At 33.8% G+C, this 27,623-nt stretch overlaps 1 protein-coding gene across 1 annotated transcript in view; it reads left to right on the top strand.

The window, feature by feature from the left end:
- The window catches only part of LOC117108786 (uroporphyrinogen-III synthase-like), a 45,724-nt gene extending 21,525 nt beyond the window's left edge, over positions 1-24,199 (top strand). Inside the window, exons 7-8 of the mRNA XM_033250939.1 lie at positions 1,159-1,254; positions 23,744-24,199. Coding sequence (XP_033106830.1) covers positions 1,159-1,254; positions 23,744-23,854 — 207 coding nt within the window. The 3' untranslated portion in view covers positions 23,855-24,199. The remainder of the gene's footprint in view (positions 1-1,158; positions 1,255-23,743) is intronic.
- The last annotated feature ends 3,424 nt before the right edge of the window (positions 24,200-27,623 follow it).

Below are 27,623 nucleotides of genomic sequence, written 5' to 3'. Positions count from 1 at the left end.
AATAGAGGTGGTCTAGGGAGGGATTTTTATCGATGGAGGATCTACACCACCTCATCCCGACCGTGGTTGGCACTGAAGTTTAAAATTTTGTGGCTGTGACACCTCCAGATGTCCAGAAATGGCACTCTCAGACTTAAATTCGAATATAACTTTATTGTTATTATTTTTATTGTTATTGTTACTTTATTTTTTTTTAAATCTCCATGATTTTATGTATTTTATAGTACTTTGATCATAATCTATATTTTTTTTATTTCATTTTTAAAAATGTTGTTCCATTATTATTTTATTATTATTAAATAGTAGTAGTTTGCCTTTCGATTTTGAATCTTTTATTGTTTATGTTTTCTATTTATTATTGTTATATATTGTTATTTTCCAGCCAAAAATAATTATACTATTTTTATTCTATCTAAAAATTATTGTTAATGATGTAATAATAATTATTATTATTAGTGTCGTAGTTATCCTTATTTTTATTAATATTAAAGTCGGCACAAAATTATGTTGTTACTTCGTAAAAGCCACTTTAAGTGCACAGGTGTGAAGGAACATCATACAATGCTTTGATTAGTTTCAAAACAGACGAGGAGCTCTTTATAGCCAATCCTATCAGATACTCTGGTAATTAAATTTCCATTGCTGGTGTAATTTGACAGGGAATTGAATTGCTACAGACATTGGCACGGGAATCTCCACCAGCTGGCTTACATCTTATAAAGTGGGTCATAGTGTTTCTAAACCCTTCAGGTATTTTTAGAGAACAGGATCCTAAAATAGATTTGCTAATGATTAGAATTAAAATTTTCATAACTCTAACTACAGCAGTTTAAAATAATACAATTGTTGCACTTTGATCTATTGGGTAACACAGCTGTCTAATTTATTTCTGACATGTTCTATTGGATTCATTTTTTTTATTAATATTTTTCTTATTATAAATATTTGCTATGACTTTCTTATTTTTATATTTCTTGTTTAGATATTAAGATTTATTATTAATATTTTGTTGAATGTTATTGTTAATATTATTATATATATTGTGTAGAAATTATTTAGTAATTAAATGGAGATTAATTATTCAAATTTATAAGATATAATAAATATATAGATAACAATATGTGAGAAATTGATTAAATATTTTTTTATGTTTTTCAGGGTGTCCCAGATTATATTGTATTCTTTAGTCCGTCTGGTGTCCGATTCTCCTGTGAAGCCATTTCTTCACTTATTCCAGCAATGGATGAAATCCAGGTACTGTATGTTAGAAAAATTTGGAATTGTAATTTACTAAGTTGTCACATGGGCAGATCTTACTTTAGCTTCTTGGGCCTAGCCATAGTGTCATGATGTTGCTGTCAGCCAAACTGGATGTTTGCAAGAAATGAAATTATTTGTAGGTCCAACTTACGAATCTTTCTTGGATTTAAATCGTACAAAACTGCCATTTACTTTAAATCAGTATTTTGCTTTTGCTATACAATGAATAGCCTTTTTTGGGAGGGGGAAATTTTAAGTTGAAAGGTCTAAACAACCTCAGACTCATGTGGCTATGGCACCTCTAGATGACCAGAAATCGCAATTTTTTTTGCAAAACCTTTGTGAATTTTAATGGACCTTCAAGTGTTTGCCTTCTATACCAAGGTCCTCACGACGGTGTGTGTCCTCTCAAGCCAAAAACACCACTTAAATTAAATATCTTACAGGCAATCCCTGGCCTATTTCTTAATAAGTTCCTCACCTACAGTTAGTGCCTATGAAAATAGAAGAAAAAAAAAATAACCACCTACTGTTTCAGTTCTTGTGAGATATAATATCTGTAAAACAAAAATTCTAAATATAATACTATATTTGACATTCAGTCTCCCGGGAGGAAAAATCGCAAAGCCTTCGTGAATTTAGCATGATAAATGTGACACAAGATTGGCCGTCGGACCGTCATTTCCAATTTAGTTTAGCACTTGTTACTAATATAATATGAATGCTCTGGCACACATCTCAGTGATATATGGAATTTTGTTTTTGCATTGGTCCCCCTCACCCATCAGCCAGGATTTTGGTTATGAAATTGAAGTGTCTTGCATTAACATGAATAAACCCAAGAAAAAGAAAAGAGAAAACTATTTACCTAAACAATGAGAAAATTTACTTGGATTTCTGAACAGGCATTGATGAAAACATGAACAGATGTACTTGTTTTGGTTTAACAAGTTTGCTACCGGGGACATGAGTTAAGCACGACAGGGTTCACTCGGGGCGCCAAAGTACATGAGTTCACGTCCACTCTATCTAAATATACCACTATTGTATTGCACATAAACTTGCTGGCAGTGGTCACCAGAACGTGAACTCACGTGACTAATGATATAAAAATAGATACTATTTGTTTGTTTGTGTTTGATTAGAGTTAATGGAAATGATTTTCATTATGGTGGCGCCCTTTATACCTTGGCTAGGAAAAAAAAAGGCTCAGCATGAACTATGACGCAATTGTAGGATAGATAGGGGAATATTCCCAGCATTGCCTTTTGTATGAAAATGTCAGAGAAACTACTGTAGCTGCAATATTGGGGTTACATGACATTCCATCTCGGACCTAGTAATATCAGTGCAAAATTTCCGCTACACTACTTTGCATCAGATGTTGAAAAAAAATTGATAGGATAATGGAAAATTTGACAGATATAGAGAATGGAAAAAGAAATTTGACAGGCCTACTTCCATTTAAAAAAAAAAACAAACGACACTACCAATAACATGCTGGCATAGTGAAAGGCATTATATTACCGCAATATCACCGCAATAGATGGTTGATATGAAAAGGTGCATGATGGTTTCATACTGCCATTGCTAGTGCAATATTTCCAGTCCCGTCTATCTGAAATTGGCTTATACACACTTAGAATTAGGCTAGGTACAGACAGGAGACAGCCCCTGTGCTGGAAGACTAGAGAGTTGCTGGTACCGGTTAACCAAGTTGCACAGACATGAAGGGAATAAAGTCGAGCTACTAGTCCGCACATCAACGGCCATGAGCATCCAGCATATGATGGATACCGGCGCTATACAAGTCTACACTATTATTATTAAAGTATTATTATTTATTAAAATGAAGGAAAATAATATAAATAGATATGCCTTCAGATTTCAAAGTGCGGCCTCATCCCATTTTTCAAAGTGCTAGATCTGCCGCTGGTCTCCGGGTTATTCCTATGTAGGTCTCTCTAGATGGAGTAATGTAAATTGAAGGCAAAGCTTGGCATGTTTTCTTTACATCTCAGTAGAAAATGCTGTTTATCCTAAGGCTGGTAATAGACTCTCAGATAAGCGTGTGAACTACGATGTAACTACCAAATTATTGCATGCTAATACCCTACTCTTTTACACTATGAATAACTTGGGGCATATAGCTGCCAGTTTATGTTACTGTAGATAATAATTACTGGTATTGATATGAACAAGGTGGAGGAAAATGTTTCTACTGTTTTGTACAGTCAGGTGTGGGAATAAATAGTAAGATTGTACTAAGTTCAATCATATAGGTATATCCAGTGTTTAACATTCTGGTTAACCTGCCACCTTTATAATGTTAAAGGTCATGTTTGGTCCTATTTTTTTTCTATTTTTTTTTCTTTTTTGTGGGTGTAGGATTGGGGTGGGAGGCCAGCGGGGAAGGTGTGAATATAAATTTGGCGACCAAAAAACAAATTATTTTCATTGTCAGTCTCAAAATATTGTGGTCTAAAAGCACTCTAAAAGTCTCTCCCCATAAACCCCACCCTACCCCTTTCGTGTGCATATTTTATTTTGTTTTATTTTACTATACCTTTTGCCTTTTCTTCCATCTGATGTGTACATAATTTTGATTGCCAATCCCTAATTTATGGTTAAAAAAAACCCAATTTTGGGCTATCACATAAACCAGGAGATCCATAAACCATAAATCGTAGGAGCGGTTGGCACACCTGTTGTGGCTTGGACTCACAATCTTGAGGTCTGGGGTTCGAAACTCTGGCTGTGCAAATCGCTTGTGTCCTTGGGCAAGGCACTTTATCTACAGTTGCCTCTCTCCACCCAGGAGTACAAGTGGGTACCTGGTAGGTTCCAACACAACCTGCGCTGATTACTGCTGCAATTTATGGGATGATAATATAATTTCATTTACTAATTTAATTTGTTGTTTCAATGTGTTCCATGTGTTTGATCCAATGACCGGGGTAGTAATGTGAAGCGCTTAGAGGCCTTGTAAAGGCATGAAACGCTATGTAAGAACGACATATTATTATTATTATTATTATAAATCAGAGATGTCCAAAAATGGGGCCGATAGAGATAAAACCAACATAGGGGGTCCGGAGTCATGCCTTTGCAAAATTTTTTGGTTTCTAGATGCCCGAAAATAGCATCAAAGGCGTTTTGGGCGATGAATTTTTTTTTTCTTTTTTTTTCTCTTTATTTTACTTTCCAAAGGAGGTCGGGGCTCGCGGCCGCCCCGCCTCTCCCTAAATCTGCCCCTGATTTGAGTTGCCCTTTGGTTCAGAACTATAATTGTCTTATATCGGGAGCTACCACTGGATACCTTTTGTGTGCACAATTTCATTTTGTTTTTTTTTTTATTTATTGCACATCTTACCTATTCTTCTTCTGATGTGTGTACAGACTTAACACAAACAAGTTCTTAACATCTATTCGCAAGATGGTGCAAAGCATAATAACTTGTATTTCTGCCCTCTGTTGGCCAGCTGAAACAAGAAAAACAATGTACACATTGGTTTATTACACACATAGTGGAGTTATGCTGCTCTTGGAAAATTCACACTAAATGAAATTTCAGAATAGAGTAGGGTTGGATTAAGGATCCATGAAAGGAAGTAGAGTTTGAAGGGCCTGTGTTATAAAAAAAATTGTGCTTGTTTTGTTTGTAATTTTCTCATATGGGCATAATGATTTCAAATCACTTCTACTGACACTTCGGAGTGTAGAAGAAACAAATTATGCTTAGAATTTGCTCAACAACTATGCAAATCACCAAATTTTAGATCCTGGATACCTGCTCAAATAGACTACCAATATAGTTTGAGAAAGAAAAATCAATTCAAACCACCTACTTTCAGAACTAATAGATACAAGCAAAGCCCAATTCCATACCTCATTAGTATCTTAAACCAGCAAAATACTTAAGACTTGCATTATCTACTTGAACCTCAATATTAACATTAAGCCCAGATTAATCAGTTCATCCTAAACCTAAATCATAGTTTAATAGTTTAATTTTTAAATCAATATATTTTTACTGTTGTGTATCTTTACCCTTATATTTTGAATTTATATATAAATGTTGTTTCGTAATCTTTGTGCAATGTATAGACCCAGGTCTATTTTTTTCCCTAATGTATCATTCGCAATTTAGCTGCAAAGCTACAATGATGATATTTTGAAATAAAACTTGAACTTGAACTTTAAATTATACCCAGGAGGCTTGCCATCCCCAAAACTGGATCAGGTACCAATAAAAAAAATCAAAATTGACTTTTTAATATATTCATATCCTCAACATTGTAAGACTTTTCTTTTGTACCTAGTTTAGCGAACTCACCGACTGCAAATATTGATAAAAATAAAATTTCATTTTTGGCCAATTATCACACCTGCCGCCACGAAAAAGTGGAAAAAAAAAAAAAGGTTTTCTTTATTTTTTTTACGCCCTCCGCTGCCTTGAAATCGCCAAAGATAAGATATGTATATTTCTTCCTAATTATATAAATTTGAAGCATTTAACCATCCTATTTTATATTCACCAATAAAGTTTTATTTTTATTTTCTCCTTTGTCATGATGATTTTGGCAAAACTATTTGCTGAGTAATAACACAAAGTTTTATTTTTATTTTTATTCCACCCTCCTTCAATAATCTTTAAAAAAATAAGTATGCGAAGCAAGTAATAAAAAAAGTCTCGCCTAAGCGTTAAAATGATGGTATTACTGGAATCGACTTCTAGCACCAAAGTTATGAGTAAAAGTCTTACGGCTTCTCTGTACTGAAGTATATATAAAAGCCACATTCTTATGTTCATTACTCAGTTTAACATAAAGTGACAGTACACTGGTTTTGGGATGGCATTCCTCATACATGAACAAATCGCATTATTTGTCACACAAAATTTGATAGTGTGGATTGAGCTAAAAGCAAGGACACACTTCTGATTTTTTTTTTTAGATTAATGTCTAAATACCACAGGCCTGGATCCGTTGTTGAAAGTGGGGCATGCCTTGGCCGGGGAACAGGGCGCCGCCATGGGCCCACTAGGTGGGGTCCAGGGGAAGCTCTGGCATCTATTATAGTCTTTTAAAATTAGTCTTATTTAATTGATTTTAAGGAATGTAATTAACAGTTATTTCCGCACTACATTTTCAAAATACAGTGGTGATGTGGCTTGAATTTGAATATAATTTTCTTTTTTTTTCCACTTTTGAAATAATTTAGGGAGAGTGGGCTGCCTGGGCCCCCTTGAATCTGCCAATGAAATACTCATCATAAAAAGTTTTTCAAATTATCCTGGTTAATCATAATCATGCCCGCTTATATATTTCGTGCAAACTGACATTCATTAAAATAATGATTTATTATCTACTGCTTAGCTTGTGACGTATTAAAACCATGAAAAACAAATAAGATAAACTTAAAACAGTCACTCCAATTTAGTCATGTACAGTACTTTTAAAATCAATCAAGAGGTTTTTACCTTTTCTCCTCTTTTTGAATTTCACTTTTGTGCAAGTCGTAGTATTGCAACAACACTATTGTGAGTGGAAATACTAATAATAATAATAGTGTAATTTTATATAGCGCACATATCCATCTAATATAAGATGCTTAGGGCGCTTGATATGTGGACTAGGAACTCGATCAATGACTTTCTTCGCCCCTAAGGGTCCCTTCGTGTCTGTGCTCTCCGGTACCAGCAACTCTCGTTGTCCACCACAGGGGCTATTTGTTCCAGTATACCGGGGTACCCCCCTACTTGTCTCGAAGGATGTACTGGGTTCTTTATAGTGCACATGAGCCATACACTGGGCCTACGGTTTATAGTCCTTATCCGAGAAGACTACCATCTAATTTACGATCAAACTGGTCTAGAGAGATAGGAAGCACGCAAAACATTAGTTAGCATTTTTATTTCACAAATATAAGAAGGTGATTTACTTAATTTATCATTATCATGACGTCATGGCGAGATTGCGTCAATATAACATCGGTGTTCGTAAACTTCTGTCACTACTGTCCGTGTCAAGAAGGCTGTATAATTACAGTATTATTTAATAAACGGCTATTTAAAATTCAATTGACTAAATGTATTTTTTTTTTTTTGAAATTAGAAAAAACAGGAGTCTATGTATGCAGATAATATTAAACACTAATATATACAGGTCTTAATAACATACAAAAGGAGATAAGGATAAGCAGAAATTGTGCACTTTTGGCCTAATAGGTTTACACGCTTCCAATCTTAACAACGTACAGTACATTGTTTTCACAGTTAAATTTAGCCTTTGATAACCGTTGCACCCATAGATGGATGGAGTGATTACTGAGAGGGTTATGAAATGTGCAAACAATTGCGTTTTTACTCGGTTTTGGTCTGGAAATATCTACCATGCACTTGGAGCAGAGCACAAGTGAACAGACAAAATTCATGACAGTCATTTGTGATTGTTGTTTTTCTTTCCACTTGCTTTGGAAAATGGGGTTTTAACTATAGAAGATTGGTGAAAGTTGGGTGAGGGACAATTGATTCACCCACTCCGCACTTTGAAAAGTGGGTGGGGGTGGAAATGTGTCTCCTACCAATCGATGAACATGCTAAAAACTGAATATCAAGTTGCAGAAAGGCAATGCATTTTACAGTAATAGCAAACTCTTTTTAAAATTATGATTATTTCCAGGTTCTGTAATGAGAAAATCTTTTTTCTCCTAAAACTTTTTATCTGAAAGACAAAATATAATAGTGTTAGAATCATATCATACAGGATATAAGACAACTCTTTTGTTCTGTGATTTTAAGTTGGTTTTTGTTAATCTGAGTTATAGAAAATATTTGGAAAAGTAATAAAAATTTTTATTTTGTAAGTTCAATATTGGGCAGTAATTGTTTATATTACTTCTGCAATATTTTCTTTAACTCAGATTAACAAAAATCAATATAAAACATTTAAAACAGTAATCTGAATAAATTTTTTTTTCTACAATAATAAATTCTTTACACAGCCACAACAAAAACATTTAGAAATTTACTAATAGATGACTAAGATCATGAAATAACAGCTATAATACCATCAATATAATTTCTCTTGTTTGATTATAACAATTTATATAATTTACAACTTAGGGAGGACAAGTAATAATATTTATGTTAATTCATTATCTGAAATTTAATCACAAAATCAAAAAAGAAGCTCAAAACAAAACAATATCACCCTAACCTTTTTGTCAAAATTAAGTGAACAGGAATTTTTTTAAAAATGTTTACCAAATGTGCAGCATATCAGAGCTAAAATAGTCCCAAAGTTTTGTGATTACCTTTGTCGGTACACAAATTGTAAAAATTAGCACTGTCGTCAGTAGCCCTTCTATCAGCTTCTATATAATAAGTAAACAAAATTGTCAGATAACTGATAAAAAAAACTTTCGTTTTTTAAGAACTAAGAATTTATTAAAAAAATAAATATACTGTATGCCCACTGATCCTGGCCATATTCATATTTCATAATCGTTCAATAGAAGTTGTTCTTCTGCTCAAGCCAGATACTCACTGCGCGTGATGGCGACGCGACGACGAACGCACGCGACAGCGCGGAACCAATGGATCGCTTTTTTAATGAGGATCTATTCAGACTGCCGCTGACAGTCAGCAGATGCCGTTACATCGTCTATCGCTTGCTAGAAGCAGAGGTGGATTCGTTTCTTTTCCATCAAGTTTTTCATTAATTTCATGATATCCTTATTCTGTTTTTCATTTACAGCACATTGTGAGCTTGCTTACTTGCACAATATAAGAACAGCACATTGAGAGCTGAATAGGGGTGTTCCAATAGGGAACACACCTATTCAGGAGACACCCCTATTTAGGAGACACTTTTTTTGTTTTGAAGTGTCCCCTTAATAGGGATTCTACTGTATGTTTTATTGACTATTAAAAGATAACATTTTGAATAATAATAATAAAAATAATAGTTCATTCTCATATAGCACGTTATAAGCAAGCACGCAATGTGCTGTACATAATTAAAGAAAACAGAATATGAATATACTGTAATGTTAAATTAATGAAAAACTTGATGGATAATTATGAAAATGATTATAATCTATACTCAAATGCCAGTTTAAAAAAAACAAAAACAGATAGTTGTCAATTTCACAAGCATGGGTCTGAGTAAGTCTTGTTCAAATGAAGACAAGTAAGACATTGGTGGATACAATAGGATTTTAATTCTGAACTTTCCATCTGTTCAAGTTCTGAAAGCAATCACCAATTTTTTTTTTTTAATCATAATATGATGATGATATTATCATGTGTGAGGGTGATAATCCTTTGTTTCTTAAAAGCCTAAAAACTCTGCTGCTTGTTTTATCCAGAAACATTTTACTCACTGCAATCTATCCATCCGTCCATCTATCCAACTACATCTTTGTTATAATGTACCTTTCTATTCTGTCAATCAAATTTAATGACAGACCAATCAAAACAGTCCAAGGGACACGCACTGGTTCCACAAACGCATATTTATTGCCCTACAAACAAAAGTGTTTACATAGATTTACCCTGATGTTTTGTGGCGCCTTTTTATTTATCAACATGTGGATCAATTATTTCAAATGAAAGACTGGGTCTGGCCTCACTTTCACTCAGGGTGCACGCAGGCACTCTGTTCAACAACATGCGGGGCTCCGGTAGTTTCTATGATGGAAAATTATTCTACCAATGTCTATGAGAGAATTTTTTTTCAAAATATCATTTGAGTGCTATAAGGTAAGTCCCCAATTTCATTTGTTTTTTGGACCTGGTGTCATTAAAAGTGGGACACAAACAGAAAATGTCTGGAAACCTCCTCAGACATTTGTCTCACATTTTTTTCAAATTCCTTTATTTTTTTTTGGCGCCAAGATATGCATTCTCTACTCAAGTGTTTGTTTGAACAGATTTTGAATGTAGTAGAGAATTGGAAATATATGCTTTTTACATAATCCATTTGATTTACTATGCCAACTATTTTATTATTTACTATGCCGACTATTTTATTTGTTCCATCTCTAATATTTTTCTGTAAATATGTGTGTATTTTCCAGAAAAAAATGTATGGCATCTTGTTTTTTACAAAAAAAAAATGTGGGGATGAAAATAACAACAATAACAATAAGAACCCATGCAGTGATAGCTTGATGAATTTGGGTGGATGTAACAGGCCTGTATGGTCTGCCTACAAGCTTGAAAAGACAGGTGATTACAGGTGAACAAAATTTGAAAATTTTATTTTATCGAGTGGTTGTAAAAATAGAAATTAGAAAATGCAGCCCTAATTTGGGACACCCCTATTCAGGGGCTGTCTCTTATACACATCTAGATGTGTATAAGAGACAGATATATGGTTATTGTTTGGTTTTATTTTTCCATTTATTTATTTGACCAAAACAGAATACATAATCAAACAACAATGGTCAGGGGCAGCTTAAGCAAAAATTCACTATGTTAATTCAAAGAGTCAACTGCCCTTGTTTACTTTATAAAACAAAAACTAAACCAATAGACCTAATAAATATATAAAATTGAATGAAGGAATTATCATTTATAATTTCCATTAAAATTTACAATTATCCGTACAAAAATCCTACAATATGAACAAGAGCAATAAAAATAAACCGTTAGCCTAGTTATTATTAAAATATACAAATATAAAATTGAATTTAATGATCATCAATTACAAATATTTACATTTAAAAAAACTTACATTATAAATTTTTTTAAAGAAATTAGCACAGGATCAACACATATAACTATTAATAAATACAAAAATCTATTAAAGGTCTCTGTCTGAAAAATGATTTCTTAACTTGGAAAGAATGATAGGCAATGAATCAGTGGTATTACTTTAATACCTATTATATACTTAAGGGAAACACTGTGTGAAATTTGAGAATAAACATTTTATTTCTTAAATTTCTCAAACATTGATTATTCCTTAAATTGTACAGTATTATAAATAAGATCTTTCTATAATATCAATAGAATGCTATGGGTGTATTTATTAATAAATAAGTAAATAAATAACTGAAATTAAATATTTTAATTTCAATTCAATTATTAATAATGATACTGTAATAACAACAAGAATTTATAATGCACCATCAATGTAGGTAATCATATTCTGAAATGTCTAACAAAGAAAAAAATAAATGTAAATGATGACGAACATAAAATAATTGTGTTAGTAAAAAAATTTTAAAAAATCATAAAATCAGATTTTGTGCTATATTTGAAATATTATATTTTTAGAAGAGAAACTTTGCAAATGCAAAGGTAAAACGTTTTCCATAACTTTATTATGGTATTGATAATTAGACTTTAAAATTATGTGGCACCGTATATTCCACGCATAAGACGAGGCACTTAAAATAGCAAAATTATAATAAGATAAGAATAATAATAATATAAGAATTTATAAAGCGTCAATAAAATGACCGAGGTGCATTATCAAACGCGCTGTGCACGTTTACAATGGAAAAGGTGAGTTTTAAGTAATTTTTTAATGAAGCAACAGAAGAAGATTTTTTATTCTGTGCAGCGAGTCAATTCCAAAGTGTAGGTGCAGCAAAGGAAAAAGATTTATGGCGAATAGTTTTTAAGGATGTGCATGGAACAGAGAGCAAAAAATTATCAGATGATCATAGGGTGCGTCCAGGAGCATGATCTAAATACAGGGGGTCGTCATATATACGCGTAACACATACAATTTTTTGTTAGTTCTAAATCATGTTCGTTTGATGTGCAGATCGTTTGGAACACAAATTTACTACTGAAGTGAACCTACTGTAACTAACTGTTAGTATGAACGCAATTTTAAATGTGGGGAAATTTTATTTAAAAGCCCATAAAATAGTATTACAGTAGAACCACTCTTTTGCGGCACCCCTATTCAGGAGACACCCCTATTCAGGGGACACCCCTATTAAGGGGACACTTTTCCGTGAAAAGACAGGCGATATATCATTTGACACTGCGGCCAACCCCTGTTAAGGGGACACCCCTATTAAGGGGACAGGGACACTTATTCAGTGTGCGAAATGGTCAAATAACCCCTATTAAGGGGACACTTATTATTTTTTTATATTGTATCACAACAAATAGAAAATCTCAAAATAAGAAAAATTTACTGAACTTCATATATTGAAGCATTTTGACACATTTTGAGCAATTTTTATCACCTTTCCAACTTTTATCACCTTTCTACTGCTGTTTGTCAAGGGAAAGCATTTGTTAGATTACGTAATAATAATAATAATAATAATAATAATATTTTAACTGAAATTGAAGTGCAAAAAGATGTTTGAATCAAGTAAAATAATCTGTCTTTGTTTGATATGGTGTGTTTAAGTATTTTCCTGGTTTGTTTTTTTGTTTGTATCTGTTAAAAGTGGTGTTCTGTTCTCTCCTCTAATTGACTTGATTTAATTTTGTATTTTGAGAGTTTGTCCAATTTTTTCTTGGTTTTTATTTTAATTGTTCTAGTACATGTATGGATAAATTGTCTATTGTTTTAAAGGTATTCTAGGTCTACTACTTTACTTCTCTGTTCCAGAGGTTTTTTGAATAAATTGAAATTGAAATTAATAGAAAATGAAAATTGAATTTTGAAATTTGAGAATAAACCAGAATTTTCTCCCCAAAGCCATGGGGATTTCTTCTTCTTTGTTTTTCGTGCACTTTCATAGGATTCAAATTCATTCATTAACATTGCATCATGAAGAAATATTGAGAACACATAAAACTGTTTTTTTAATTATATTTCTGCTGATTTCATATTATAAATGGATTGTATTTGCATTGTAAATTATTGCTATAAATTAGTTCTAATTCTACTGTAACTAATTATGTCAATAAAAATAAAATTATAAAGAATTATATATTATCATTCATTATATGTGGCAAAGAAAAGCCAAACCAGTCACTCATCGCAAATCCTGTTTTGGAGATAATGGCCAAAACATGGCCATTCCATGCTGGAATGTCAAAATTTTGGAAATCTATTTTATTGCACTAAACTAACCTTTATATATCTATACATCATGCTATGCTGTTATTTTCCTCATTTTCAATGTTAAAACAACAATCTTTAATGATTTGGTGATGGTTTCTGATTTCTCAAATATTGTTTTTTAAACAGCTGTATGTTTAAACTCGTGTAACTTCATAACAAAGTGTCGGATTTAAATGATTATTTTACCATTTTATAGCTCTCATTGTACTGTTAAACCCTATATTAATAACTAAAAATTGATTTTTCCGACGAGTGACTGGTTTGGCTTGTCTTTGCCACATATGAAAACATGCTAAAAACCCCTATTAAGGGGACAATTTCATGTTTTTGGTTAGTATCCCTGGAATAGGGATACCCCTATTCAGGGGACACCCCTATTAAGGGGACACCTTCGGGACCAAAAAAGTGTATTTGGAAGCCCTCTGTTTTGAGCCATTTAGATGCTGTATCAAGACTATAAAAGAGCAGCAAAAAGTAGGAATTCAGATGTTGAGACAGGGGGTTGTCTTGCCCGCCGTACAAAAATCGTCCAAAATTCTTTAAAAACTCTGGGGTCATCTTATACGTGAGAATATATGATAAACCATTTAAGGAGTTTTTAAATAAAAAAGTATGTATATAAAGCTGAATATTTTCAGTGTCATCTAAATTTTTTTATCATTCTAATGAACAATTGTCTGTTATTTATGGTGTTTTTTCTTCTTTTTATTAAACGACAGCATATCTTATGAAATGTTTAAATACAGTAACATAAAATATAAAATATGAGAAATAAATCTGATCTCTGTGTTTTTGGTATTTATTAACCACAGTATCTGAATTGTGTGGAATTTGTAGCAAATTTGTTCATCTGCATTGCACGTATTTCCCAGAGGGAAGATATTTGGCATTTCTATTAAAATTTATATTAATTTTTATGATATGTATTTTTGTGTAGTTCGGTTATGCTGCAGTCAAATAAAGTTCATACAGTATAAAATATAAACCACAAATTGTATATTTTTCAGGTGCTTGTACAGTAATACCAAGCCCCAGGCTTGGTATAAACGTGACTATATCCTCCAAAATAGTGTACTTCTGTACTCCTGGCTGATATCAATCTCCTGTTTAAGAAAACATGTCTCATATTGTAGAGAAGATGAGAATTCTGTTTACCTTTACCAAGAAATCATCTTACCAATTTGCCTAAATTATCTTGAATGGTAGTGGGAAATATTCAGAAGTTGGAAAGGTGTGTGTTTTCCAAAGTGGGAACATTTTCATACATCGTTCCCTACTCATAGTATACCACTTCAGTGACAATGTTCCTTATTAGTGTGTAAAAATTGTTTCCTGTGAAATTTTAACTTGGGCCTCTTGCTAACACGACACGTTAGGGCCTGTTTCTGCTGAGCAAAAAACATGTTTTTTAAACAGTTATTAAAGAACATGTTTTTTTCCCAGCAGGAACGGCCAAAAAACAAGAACACGGTTAGGAATGCGTTCTAAAAATGCGTGTTTTAACAACACGCATTCGTTATAGGGTTGGCTTGTTTTGTGGTACACTTTTTAGCTGCAACACAATACCATGTTAGTCATGACCCATCGGTCACCCAAATTGAACTCTTCGTTGGTTTGATTGTCTGCCCATAGGAAATTTGGGGCTAAGAAAAAGATTAAACCAACAGGATTACATGCATTAGGCTTAACATAATTTTATACTTTCGCGGTGTGTTGTTTACTTCTTTCACAGTATGTGCTGTAGCTCACAGGAAGTAAGGTCAACTTCAACTTCCGTAGTTGATCAACATTATAAGCTCCGCCCACCTACCAATGCTCGCATTACCATGTTTTTATTAGTTGCACTTTTCACTAGAAACGTGTTCCGAAGGAATTTAACCGTTTTTAAAAAACACATGTTTTTGACATTATTCAGCAGATGCCCTTAGACCCACAAGGACTGGTATTGTCACAGAATCTAGCTAGATACATTTCAATGCATAATTGCACCCTAATATTGTATTGGAGTGTACAATGCATAAATAAACATTTACAATTTCAGGTTGATATTGTTTTCAGTGCCGGTTGGCTCAAGTGCCATTCAAGGACCTATGGTCCGAAGAGGGTGGAACCTACTGTCCGAGGTGAAAGGTTTAGGGTGTTTTTTGACCTAATGTGGAGGTACAGAGGGCTGTTCCACCTGGAAACCTCACAGTTTTTTCAAATTTTAATCTCTTTAAGTGATTTCGCACTTGGTTAGTGATTGTTTTGGATGCTGGGGGTTGGGGGTGGTAATAGACATTTAGCCCTCTCTCCGTGAATCCACCACTGGTGTTTATTGATAGTTTCATGAAGATACAAAAATTTGCCTTTGTCAAAAGTGTATGCTTTTTAATGTTTTGTTGTTCTCTTTTATTTGAAAACACTTTGCCATAAATCTGAAATAGACCAATCTATATACAGTTCGCCATAGTACATGATGAGGACATAAGAACAAAAACTTAGGAGAAAAAAAACATAACCCAGGGTTTGAACCCTCATTCATACTTGAGACAAATTTCTAGTTAGAGCACTAAATGCCTGATGATTACTTATAGTTTAAAGATGTATTGTCCCATACTAAATACTAAAAAATATCATAAAAATATTTTTTGAAATTTACTTGCCCATTTTGAAGTAACATAAAAGTTAGCAAATTGAACATAGAAATTAGTTTACAATCAGTTTACAGTAATAAAAGGTTAGAAACACTTAAAGTCACTGAAAGTGTTTTATTATTTTTATTACACTTTTCTGGTTTAAAAATGAGGGTACAATTTTTTAAAATTAATTAATTTCTATGCACAAGTTAATAATTTGTATGTTATTGCAAAATGAGCAAGTCGATTTCAAAATTATTTTTTATGATTTTTTGAAATTAGCAAGGGACAATACATCTTTAATCTTAAAATATGTTCATCATGAATAAATTATGATTTATTTTTTCATGTTAGTAAAAAAATTGAAATTAAATTTTAAAATACTATATACAGGTACTGTATGTTGATTTTTCTTCCATTCCCTACTAATGATCATATCGTAAAACTTACATAAATCTTAATTTTCACATACCGTTTGAAAGAGTTACTATATATTTGTACAATAATAAAATTAGTAAAAATAATTTTATCTTACAAGTAGTATCAAAATGAAAACATAAAATTTTGACACTAATAAAAATATTCAGGGTGGTACATTATTTCAACAACTGGGTTCTACTTATCTTGACGTGAACCTCTTACTTCCTCCCTGCTGGGTTAATTCAACCCCACTGATTCACACTGGTCACCTGACTTTATTTTAACAGCTTTCAGCAGTAAATTGTTTGATTCAATTTTGTCCGTTCACCTTTTTTTTAATATCATCAAAGGTAATTTGTTCGATGCCCAGGAGAGAGGTGTCTGCGGGTCTCGAGTTCAAATACAAGTTCAAGGGATTTCTAGTCCACTACCGATTACAAAATCAGGTTCACCAAATTTTCCAATCTAGGCTAAAAATGTCATAGGGTTTAGAAAAACACATGCCAGTTATTTTACCATCTTTTCTAAACAAATTTTCGGCTTACCTCTACTTTAAATGCTCTTAAGTCTTCCATATTAAATTCATTTCTTTATATACCATGTCCTTTTAGATGAAGAGATTTCCAGTTGGAAAGCCTACAATGATATCAGGTTTTGAAAAATTAGCTTTTTGTATAAACTTGTTTTCTTAGGAATATTAAGAATTTCTGAAATTATTTCATTATCAGATGCAGATCTACATAGCTCCGCTGGACATTCCATTACTCTGAATGATCGCCCCTCCAAATCCTGTGCTACGTATTGTTGACCATTTTCTCTAATGAAAACACTTTTATACTATAATATAGACAACAATCATATAAATAATTATGATGGTGCCTCTAGGGAAAATTAGCTTGTAAAATTTTTACTGGTACAGTATTCGGCAAGCCTCGCCATCTCCATAATCACACTTAGACTCCATTTAAACTAAAGGAAAAAGTTGGCCTACAGCAAGCCTTAGGCCAACCACAAGCTGACTCGATTTCAATCCTATTTTGTTGGCTTCAGGTCAGCTTATGGCTTCCACCATGTACCGGTCAATTGTAAACACAACCTGACTGGATGCTGGCCCAAAACTATCACGTTTCATGACCCCTAACATTTTATGACCCAAATATTGCATAGAGCAATGCGAATGATATGGTAATCATTTTCTTTATTTTCTTTTTTTTTTTCCCTCAGTTTATGACTTCAATGGCATAATTAGATTTTAGACTCTTCATGATGGAACGTCAAGATTTGTTTAATTTTCCAACATTTTGGAAAATAAACAGAGTAATGATATTAATACAAGAACTGCTCTTTCGTCCTTATTAATTTCCTGTGAAACATAGAGTACATAAAACATGCAATGGCGAATTCAAGGGTGGGGGGAGTGGGTGGTGGGTTCCAGCTGGCCCGTCTCCCCCTCCCCCTCACCAAATTTTTCAAAATTGGAAAAAATTGGGAAAAAAAAGAAAATTACTTTCAAATTTTATGGCTGAGAGTGCATTTCCGGCCATCTAGAGGTGGCATAATCGTAAATTTCCTTACCTCAGCCCAAACCATGGTGGCGCTGAGCAGTGGTGATGCCAGCATGGGGTAGGGGACTTAAGCACCTCACCCCCACTGGACAGGTCAAGGCCACCGGACAGGTCAAGACCCCCCAGCGGACAGAATTCGTCAGCGGTCAGACCATAAAAAATTAAAAAGTAGGCCCACACCAACACATGTTCTGTCACAGTCTGAGAGTGCCATTTTTAACCATCAAGAGGTTTGTTCTTTAAAAAATCTCATTTGGGAGAGGGAACGCCCTCTGAAACCTTTCCCAGCTCGGGCCTACAAGCTCAAGTCCCCCTCTTCATGGCTTGAACTGTGGGTGGGCCAAGTAAACACTTTGCGAGAGAGTGATAATCCGATGCTGGGGACAGGGTATGGCTGAGGACTCCCAATTGGGGTGGTCCAGGGGTCTAAGCTTTTTTTTTAAAATTTCTCTCAATGGCACTAATCGTTAGCACATGCCCGTACGGTTGGCACTAATGGTTAGCGAGCGCTATCTATTAGCAAGTTGAACATGTTTCTATCATTTCCAATTTCCAGTTTCCTTTCGGCCAGTCATCCCACTGTCATCTTCTTATCTGGATCAGGGATTTTCTTGTATGAATGCAAGGGTGAGAGCATATGTTATTTATCTGGATCCTGCTAACCGTTATCTGGTGTGTGTGTGTGTGTGTGTGTGTGTGTGTGTGTGTGTGTGTGTGTGTGAACAAAGACAAGGAGAGCAGCAAAGAAATTGAACCAGGGACCACAAAGGTCAGAAAGGATCTTTGCCGTTCCGTGCACACCTAGTCACTACCACCAGTATAGTGTGCTGCTCTCCGAAGTTCATATTCTTTCTAGGATACTTTACACAGGAGAACAAAGATTTGGTTTTAATAAGTTTAATATTAACTAATGTATTTCAACCTGTTAAATGAGCTAAGTTCACAATGTTTTAATCAAATGTTTGAGGTTATATTTCTAGAGTTTACAACCGATTGTCTACCAGTATCTTTTAACTATTAACTTTACTGTACCTCCAAAAAAAGCTTTTTTGCTCATTTTACCCTAGATTTTGCCACTGTGAAACTTTGGTATGTCTTACAGGACATTTTATTCTTTGTCTTGTGAAAAATTTGTGTAGCTCCAAGTGTAGGTTAATTAATGCTGCGTTCTTTCCATATTTATAGTTTTATCTATTCTTTTAGCTTCTGTATTGTTGAGAAATTTTATTTTATAGAGGCCACATTTAGCAAGATTATTGCATTTTTAATTTCATTTCTTATCAGCATATTGCTTTCCTGTATATTTTTTTTATCAAACTGGTTTCTATTAAATACTGTATGTCACCCCTAAGCTAGTGACTTCTATTTCCAAGGTCTTGTCTGGGGTGAATGCCAATAAAATCATAACAAAATTAAAACAAATTGTAGATTTTTTAGCAAGGCAGTATAATATGCTTCATTATATGACACCCTTAGCCTACCCTTGACCCAAACACACATGTCGTCTCTTTGCCAGTGCTGTGTCTCTCTTCTGTTTGAATCCCCTGACCCCCTAAATGGAGGTCAACTATTCTGTCCCGAAACAGTTGTCAACCCCACCAACATGAACTTTCTTATCAAGCACTATTTAGTGTTTTGATTATTTGGCATCTTGCGGGTTTTGCTCCTTAAAAAAAATGTCCTTGAATTTGCCAATATTTTTTTAACCTAGGAATCAACTTTAACATTTAATTACCAAATACAGAACCCAGCAAACACAAAACGTTGGCGAACGTTGCAGTTAGGTATGTAACAAAATAACGTTCACACAACGTTGTATAATTTTCAAACGTTGTGAAATTAGGTTATAAGTACGTATATAAGGTTCTACAAAATAACGTTTTTATCACCAAACTTTAACGTTATTTTAAAATACTTGTAATGTAATATTGTTAGCTGGGAATATTTACTGTCGTATTAAACCTCAATCCAGAAGCTGCCGCTGATACACCCACTTTGCAGCTAACTGTACAGTCTCTCAGTAAACCTTGCGTGTGGGGAAGGGGAAAAACAGACTTTTAAAGATGATGATGATGATGATAATGATGATGATGATGATGATGATGATGATGAAGATGTATTAAATAACGATCATGAAATTTGTCTACTTTTAGACATGTAAAGTACTATGCAATGGTGAATCTGGGGTTGAAGAATGTTGGGGTGAGGGGCCATCGTGGGAGGTAATGTATTGGAAACAGGTTGTTTGAAATTGGGTGTATTATATAATTATGTCAGTTGTGATTTGGTAAAGAAGAATAAGGTCAATTGTTGAAAGAAGAGTCATTCCTTAAATTCCACTACAAATAGGGGGTGGTAGGGATGTGCCAGGCCGATACTCTACAGTTCCTCCCCCCCCCCCGAACGCTTGCCTCAAATGCACTTTTTAGTAGGTCGTTGTGTTGTTGGCATGTACACTTTTATAGAGTAAAAACAAATACTTGGCAGAAAATCATGAAACAAGGATAAAAATTGAGTACGTTTATCATAATGCTTTTAATGTGAATGAAACAAAACGGAAGTGAGTCTACTATCATCTTGGGGATGATGAATATTTGTACATCCTTCAACATTTGGAGCCACTTGCCAAAGTTTTTTCTTTTATATGCCAACATTTTGTATGGTAGACCTGCTTTTGGAAATTATCTACCCAGGTTCTATGAACTTTATCTAGGTTTCTAGGTTGATAATATTAAAGTAAGAAAATTCAAGGCCACTTCCAAATTCAAAGAATTCATGAATACAGTAACCATTTTGAATATAGGCCTACTGTACATATTAAATTAAAATTTTATGATTGTAATTAATTAAAAATATATGTATTTTAATTTGTTTACATCAGAAACATGAACATTTCAAGAACCGGTTTTCTTAAAATGTCTAGGTTTCTGATATAAACAAATTATGTATTTTGCTTACATCAGAATCCTATACACAGTAAGCATTCATAATAGGCACTACTTGAATACCAAAATATATCTAGACGTAGAGTATTGAAAACCTGTTCTTTTTTCAATATTCTAAGTTTAGAAATATTAATTGGCATTATAATAGTGGCTACAAAATAGTTTTCTCTAAAGCGTGGTACACACTGGGTCGTATGATGGTTGTTGATCGATGAATCCATCTGTGTTTTCTTTGAGCACTCAACGCAGCAGACTGAGTGAATTGTCATTAAAAATGATGCGACGCACATGCCATTTCTGGTTGCATATGATGATCTGAATCCGTGGCCAAAAAATTGACTGTAATTTATCCATTTTCTCCACATTATGAGCATTAAAGTTGCCAGGGGGATGAGTAAAAGTATAAGTGTACTACAGTACTGTCACATTTTTATGCTAACTCAGTTTAATATTGTGACAGTATGCAAGTCCATTTATGCTCACTTATGAAGAATTTAGCAGATTTCGAATTTCCTCAAAATGTTTCATTAGCAAGAAGTTGCTGTGGGCTATCACTTTGCTACAGCAGTTTATTCTTCTTCTACAGCAAAAATCAACAGTTTTTATTGTTTTTAAGGATAAAATCCGTTGCAGGCCTAGCCTTGGTTAAGCAACTCGACAGCTAAAAGCTTGCTGTCGATCGTAGGATTTACCACATCAGTGGAAGGCCCTTTCTACAGCAATTGCTGTCGGTTCCTGTCGGGAAACTCAAACCCTGATTTAGTAAAGGCCAACTCAGACAGCGTCGGCCGACGCAGCCCGACGCGATTTGTTGTCGCGTCGGGTCTAAAGCTTGCTGTCGATCCTAGGATTTACCACATCAGTGGAAGGCCCTTTCTACAGCAATTGCTGTCGGTTCCTGTCGGGAAACTCAAACCCTGATTTAGTAATAACCTGCATGGATAAGAACACGATGATATGGATTAGAGTACTAAGGAGAGTACAAAATTAATTTGTTTTGGTATTAAATGAAGTGATTTATTAATATTGTCCATTGTATCATTTTGGTACTGGTATTTGCAATTTATTTATTGTCATAATCATAGCATATATGATCAATCCAGCTTCAAGTATTATGACAATAGGTGAAAGAAATAGTTGTAATGTGGAAGTAAATTAACTTGTAATCCTCCTGCCTTGAAGTACCACTTTTATTTTTTAAAGTGTTTATCCCATAGTATGTTGTTCATATTACAGGGGTCCTAAGTTGAAAGAAGCCATTTTCAGGAAGTCTGGTTAAATAAACTTTCTTAAAGCTAAGCTTATGACCCCCTTGTGACCTGAGTCACACGATTTGAGGCAAAATAAGCGCTCCAATCGCCAGTTACTCTCTGTTACTTTCAGTGGTCTTAGCATTATGGTCCATGTGCACATTAGAAATGCAGTGCACTCTTAGGAAAAGAGTTGGAGATTGTCTCCTGTTGTCTGCCCAATCACCACCAGAAGGACCCCACTGGAAATGTCTTCTTCAGACTTTTGTTGGGTTATCCTTGGTGTTTACACCAAATAAATCCATCTATCCATCCATCCTGATATTTGGGAGACTTCTGTGACTTGCAGAAGACCTAGGACTCCTGATATTGTAATTTGTAAATTTTTTGTACTCGGTGTGCAATGAAAAGTGGAAATACCATGATTCTAAGACGTATTGAATTCATCATAATCATGACACATTCGCAATTCCATGCAATTCAATTTATGTTAAAAAAAAATCCATAAAATTAATAATGCATAGAAATTATTAAAAACAAGGAATTGGCCATTTCTCTAAGCCCCACCCACCCTTAGATAGTGTTGCAAAGGTCCCATGATGTATGTTTGTGGGACAAGTTGTTAAAGTTTGATTGACATTTTGGAAAATCAAATCGTTTAGGAGTTATCAGTCTTTAGAATGGATTTATAATTTAAATGCAGGAAATAGACAACAATAATAATTTTATCTCACAGACCCTATAGAATAATATCTCTCTGCTGAAAAGTCGCTTACACTGAACAATGAAAGCCAAAATATGGATAAAATGCTTGAGTAGCTTTCGATTATGTTTTCAAACCTGTAAATTTGGACAATTTCGTTGCTAAGACTGTAGCACTGAACTATATACATTGGACTGTTGGTTTTAGGTTTATAGATTTATGAATGTGTGATGAAACTGTCAGTGAAGGTATTAGGGACTTGTATACATGGATTGTTACGTTTCACCACAAGTGCAAATTATAGCCAATAATCTTAATCTCCTAGTCTTCAATTTTGTTTAAAAAACATGCAAGATTCAGGGATTCACTTAACACATTGCATCTCACAAATTGCTTCCATTCATGACATAGTTTGTTTGTATTGCAGGTCGCATTTATCGTCTAAAATCTTATCTCATTTATCGTCTAAAATCTTATCGACAATGCCTGATTTATATCGACAGCTTAGGAAGTAGATTTCTCACCCTAAAGCTCTTCCAAACATTATAACTACTTTTATGCAGGATTTGTGGTTTTCTTTCTCGATCAGAAAGGTTAATTTCTTCAAAAGAACTGTGACCGCTTGCTTAATGGTCTATTTTTAAAAGGTACCTACTAAACAACGCTGTTATTGTTGAGTCCTATTGTTGCAACTGAAAGGAATTGGAGTACAGTTGTTCATTGTACTGTAATTCGTGAGTGCCAAATCATTCATAATGTGACAAGGAGAGAAGGTCATATAAAGATATGATCTTGATGATGTGATAATAGCCTAAAAGATTAAAGTTTTGTTGCATTTGAGTTCAGTATCATTTGTATTGTTGAAAAGATACATAAGGCCTAATAAAATTTGCAACAATCCTATTCAGTAATGGTACTGTGATTTTCTTCAGTTTATTGCGATTGGTCCAACAACAAAAGAAGCCATGGAGAAAAGCGGCTACACTGTGACAGCTACGGCAGAGAGTCCAAGCCCAGGATCACTACTCAAGATATTAATATGATGGTTACCAATCTAACTGTTAGTTCACAAGGATTCTTGGTTTCTCATGAAAGTGCGGAATATTGTGCTTACCCTACATGTGTTTGTAGGGAGTCCATATTTCGATAATAGACCTACCTCAAAATTATGTATCTAAACTTATATAATATACTAGCTATTAAGCTAATAGAAGATTGCACTATATAACTATAGAATTTATATTGATTGTAAAGCCCAATGAACAAAATTATTAGTTTATAATCCTACCAAGACTGCAATGATGTGATTTTTAATTTTGCTAAACCAAATACAGGTCTTCCTCCAATTAAAAACTGCTTTCGGGACAAGGATTTTCCCTTTTCTTTAGCAGCTTAGCAGCTTTGGTCTCTCATTAGAATAATAAAGGTAAAAGAAATTTGTTAATTGGGACCACAGAATAGTGGTCTTTAATTGGAGGGGTCTTAAATTGGCAGGAGACATGTACAAACCTGGGATGTTTGCTTGTGCATTGACATTCAAAGTTACATATCTACCAACTATTTACTAAAAAATGAAAAAAAATTTTTAAAACAATCCCCCTCCCCCCCCCCAAAAAAGAAGAAGAGATAATTCCATGTTTTTTAATACCATAGAAGAGATGCATGCTAGGATGATAAACTAATCATTTTTTGTTTTTTTTTTAATTTGGCCTGACTTCGCATCTTTTAAATCGTGCGATTTTATTATTCTGTGTAAGAATTTTAAACAGTAATGTTTGTAAATAGTAGCAAATAAAAAAAATGAACTTATATCTGGACAGTTGAACTTTCCTAAGTCGAATCCAAAATGCCATTAAAATATTGTTCGACTTACATGAAATTCGACTTAAAGATTGTTAATTAATGGAAAACACAACAATTTGGCATGTAAAATAAGATCAACTTAGACATTATTCAACGATAGGCACAGTCGACTTAGGCAAGTTTAACTGTATTACCTATATTAAAATGACCAGGATTTTAATTGATATCACTGCTTAACAAGGAGGAAACTTTTTCATAGAAATACACAATAATATTAACAGCAATATGGTGGGTCCTCAGTTATAACATTAATTATCCTTTTTTCATTTATAATATTCAATGTACTCAAATATAAGTAGAAAAGTTATTAGTATAGGTCAGATTTTTTTAAAAATATAGCCTATGCCTAATTCTAGTGTGCATTGCCAACCATCACTTAACACGTTGACTGCCAGACCTTTTTTTACGGTTCCTTCCCGTGTGCCATAACAAGTTTACATGTACAAACATACTTTTTTGAAATTTTATCTAGTCATATATCATCAAAATGATGTGTTGAATAAATTGGCGGGAAAATATTAGGGGGCGAGTATACTCGTCGATGGCACTTTGATAGAACTTTTTACTGACTATGCCAAGTGCAAGTTATCTCGTCCTCTTTTTGCATGGGTTGGTATATGTTCAAAGGGCGCCCCCACTTGTACCGCTCGGGTGTACTACCGGCAACATAACACAACAAACAATACATATGTCATTTGTACGTTGTCGTCTAGGTGTATCTTCCCGGAACTACCAGCCGTTGAGTCTGTGGTCCTACATTGTATAATAAAGAAGTTATAAACGCTAGAATGTTCCCCCGTTTTTTACGAGTATACTCGTTCCTGGCGCCCTCAGCAACACTATGTGGGCGAGTATACTCGTCGCTGGCAGCCGACGTGTTAACCCATACATTTTGGATGGTAAAATAGTACCCACATGGATAAAAATCCATGGTTAAAGTGTCTATTATATTAACTATATTCTATAATGGGCCTTTATCAAACTACACACAAGTACTTCCAGGCCCTCCTTGGTAAATTGGTAAATACATTTTTTCCAAAATAAAATCACCCTAGATTTCTAACATTTGGGTTGGTAGGGCTTGGATAGTACGAAGTCCTCATACTGTTATACCCACTCACTTGTCAGAAATTGCTTTAACTGTATTTGAAGGCAATCAAAGGATATTTTGTTTTATTCATTTTTTATATTGTAATTTAACTTTATTTAAATTTACTGTTTGTGTGTTTTTACTAAATTTTGAGACAAATAAAAGATATGAAAATGAGAAAGCGGCCTGCTTTATTTATGTCATGAAGTAGAATTAAAGAAACAGTAGGACTCCTGTTACTATTATCATTTGCATAGACTCTTAAATTTGCCTATAAAGATTTTTTGAAGTAACTGGTTTGTAAATCAACAAGAATGATGTGTCTCACTAAAAGTTGATAAGATATTTAATTTTTAAAACAAGCAATTCAATGTTGTAATTGAATTTATGGAAATGTGTGTATATTTTGTCAATTTACAACTGTCTACAACAGTGTTAATAGAACTTTGCTCTAAAGGCTAAAGGCAAAACCACTTGCTTCTCTCAGCAGTGGCATATCTGTAAGTAATTGACATAAGGGAAAAACACGATAAGAAAGTTAGAAGTGGGGGAATGAGGTGATTATGACATGATTTTGTATTTTTTTTTACTGAGAAATTTTTCAGTGATGGAGGGTGGAAATGTTTTTGGGAGCATGCACCTGAATTCCTCCTTAGATAAGCTACGGCACTGTCATTCACACCCTACCCGTCAATAGGCGCGTTATCATTCATAGACGTCTGCCAAGTTGTAGCGGAACTCATCGTAGCTCCATTATTCTGGAAGCGAAGCGTTGCCAAGCTGAACTCCTGCCAAGTTTTAATGCGCCTTTTCTTCTGACAGATGTGTCTTTTTCTAATATTTTTTATTTTAAACTTGACCCATGTCCTTGTAACCAGAGTTGTACCTGAAAATATTTCTGTAATTTAAACCACATTTTTTTTTTTGAAAATTTGAGAATGAGTAGTCTAATTTTTTTATGGGATGTGCATTTACAACGTTGCAAAGCCCTGGCCAGAATGTGACATGCCTAAATATGGTCATGATGACATCACATCATGACCATATATAGGCATATGATGACCATATATGGGCATTCAACAGTTTTTTTTCCAAAAAAAATTTCATAATCTGGACAGAGATTAAGGTTTGTTTTTAATGCTAAATTGAGCATAAACAAATTGTTTGAAGCATGCTCTCAGCAGAATTTCTAATCCTTTGCAGTACCAGCTGATTTGTGGTGAATATTTAGATTTGTGTATTGGATCATAAAACTATCATAAATAAGCTGAAGCTGTAGTACCAGACAGTTAAATCCTTGGTCACTGAGCCACTTTTGATCTTCTAATTGAGTTACTTTTAAATGGAAAATTGGTTTGTTGGTTGGTTAGTAGAATGTGAGTGATTGATTGATTGATTGGCTGAACAATTGATGCTTGATATAGTTATATCTTGATTATTTATTGTTGGGTTGATTATTGCCTGATTGATATTTTTTGGGTAATTAAAATAGAGTTTGACTACAGTAATTGATTATTGCAAGTTCATTTTATTAATAGGCTGCTTGTTGATTATTGACTGATTATTGCATGATTAATTATAAATTGGTGTTGGTTTGTTGGTTGGGTTGTTGTTGGTTGGTTGATTACTTGACTGGTTAGTAGATAGACTGTTTTATTGTTTGATTGATTATTGCTTGGTGATTGTTGTTTATTGATTGATTGATTGTTTATTATTTTATTGCTGCTTGAGGGATTGATGTATACTGTTTGACTGATTGATTACAGCTTCAACAATTGATTATTGCTAGATTGTTTGATTTCTGCTTATTGCTTGATTGGTTATGTTTTTATGACTATTGTTTAATTGATTGCTGCTTG

This window comes from Anneissia japonica, unplaced genomic scaffold (genome assembly GCF_011630105.1).
Source record: "Anneissia japonica isolate Jap-2015-1 unplaced genomic scaffold, ASM1163010v1 scaffold26_len2425191_cov177, whole genome shotgun sequence".
Taxonomy (NCBI): domain Eukaryota; kingdom Metazoa; phylum Echinodermata; class Crinoidea; order Comatulida; family Comatulidae; genus Anneissia; species Anneissia japonica.
The sequence above is the reverse complement of the archived record's forward strand: the minus strand, read 5'-3'. Positions and strand labels throughout refer to the sequence as shown.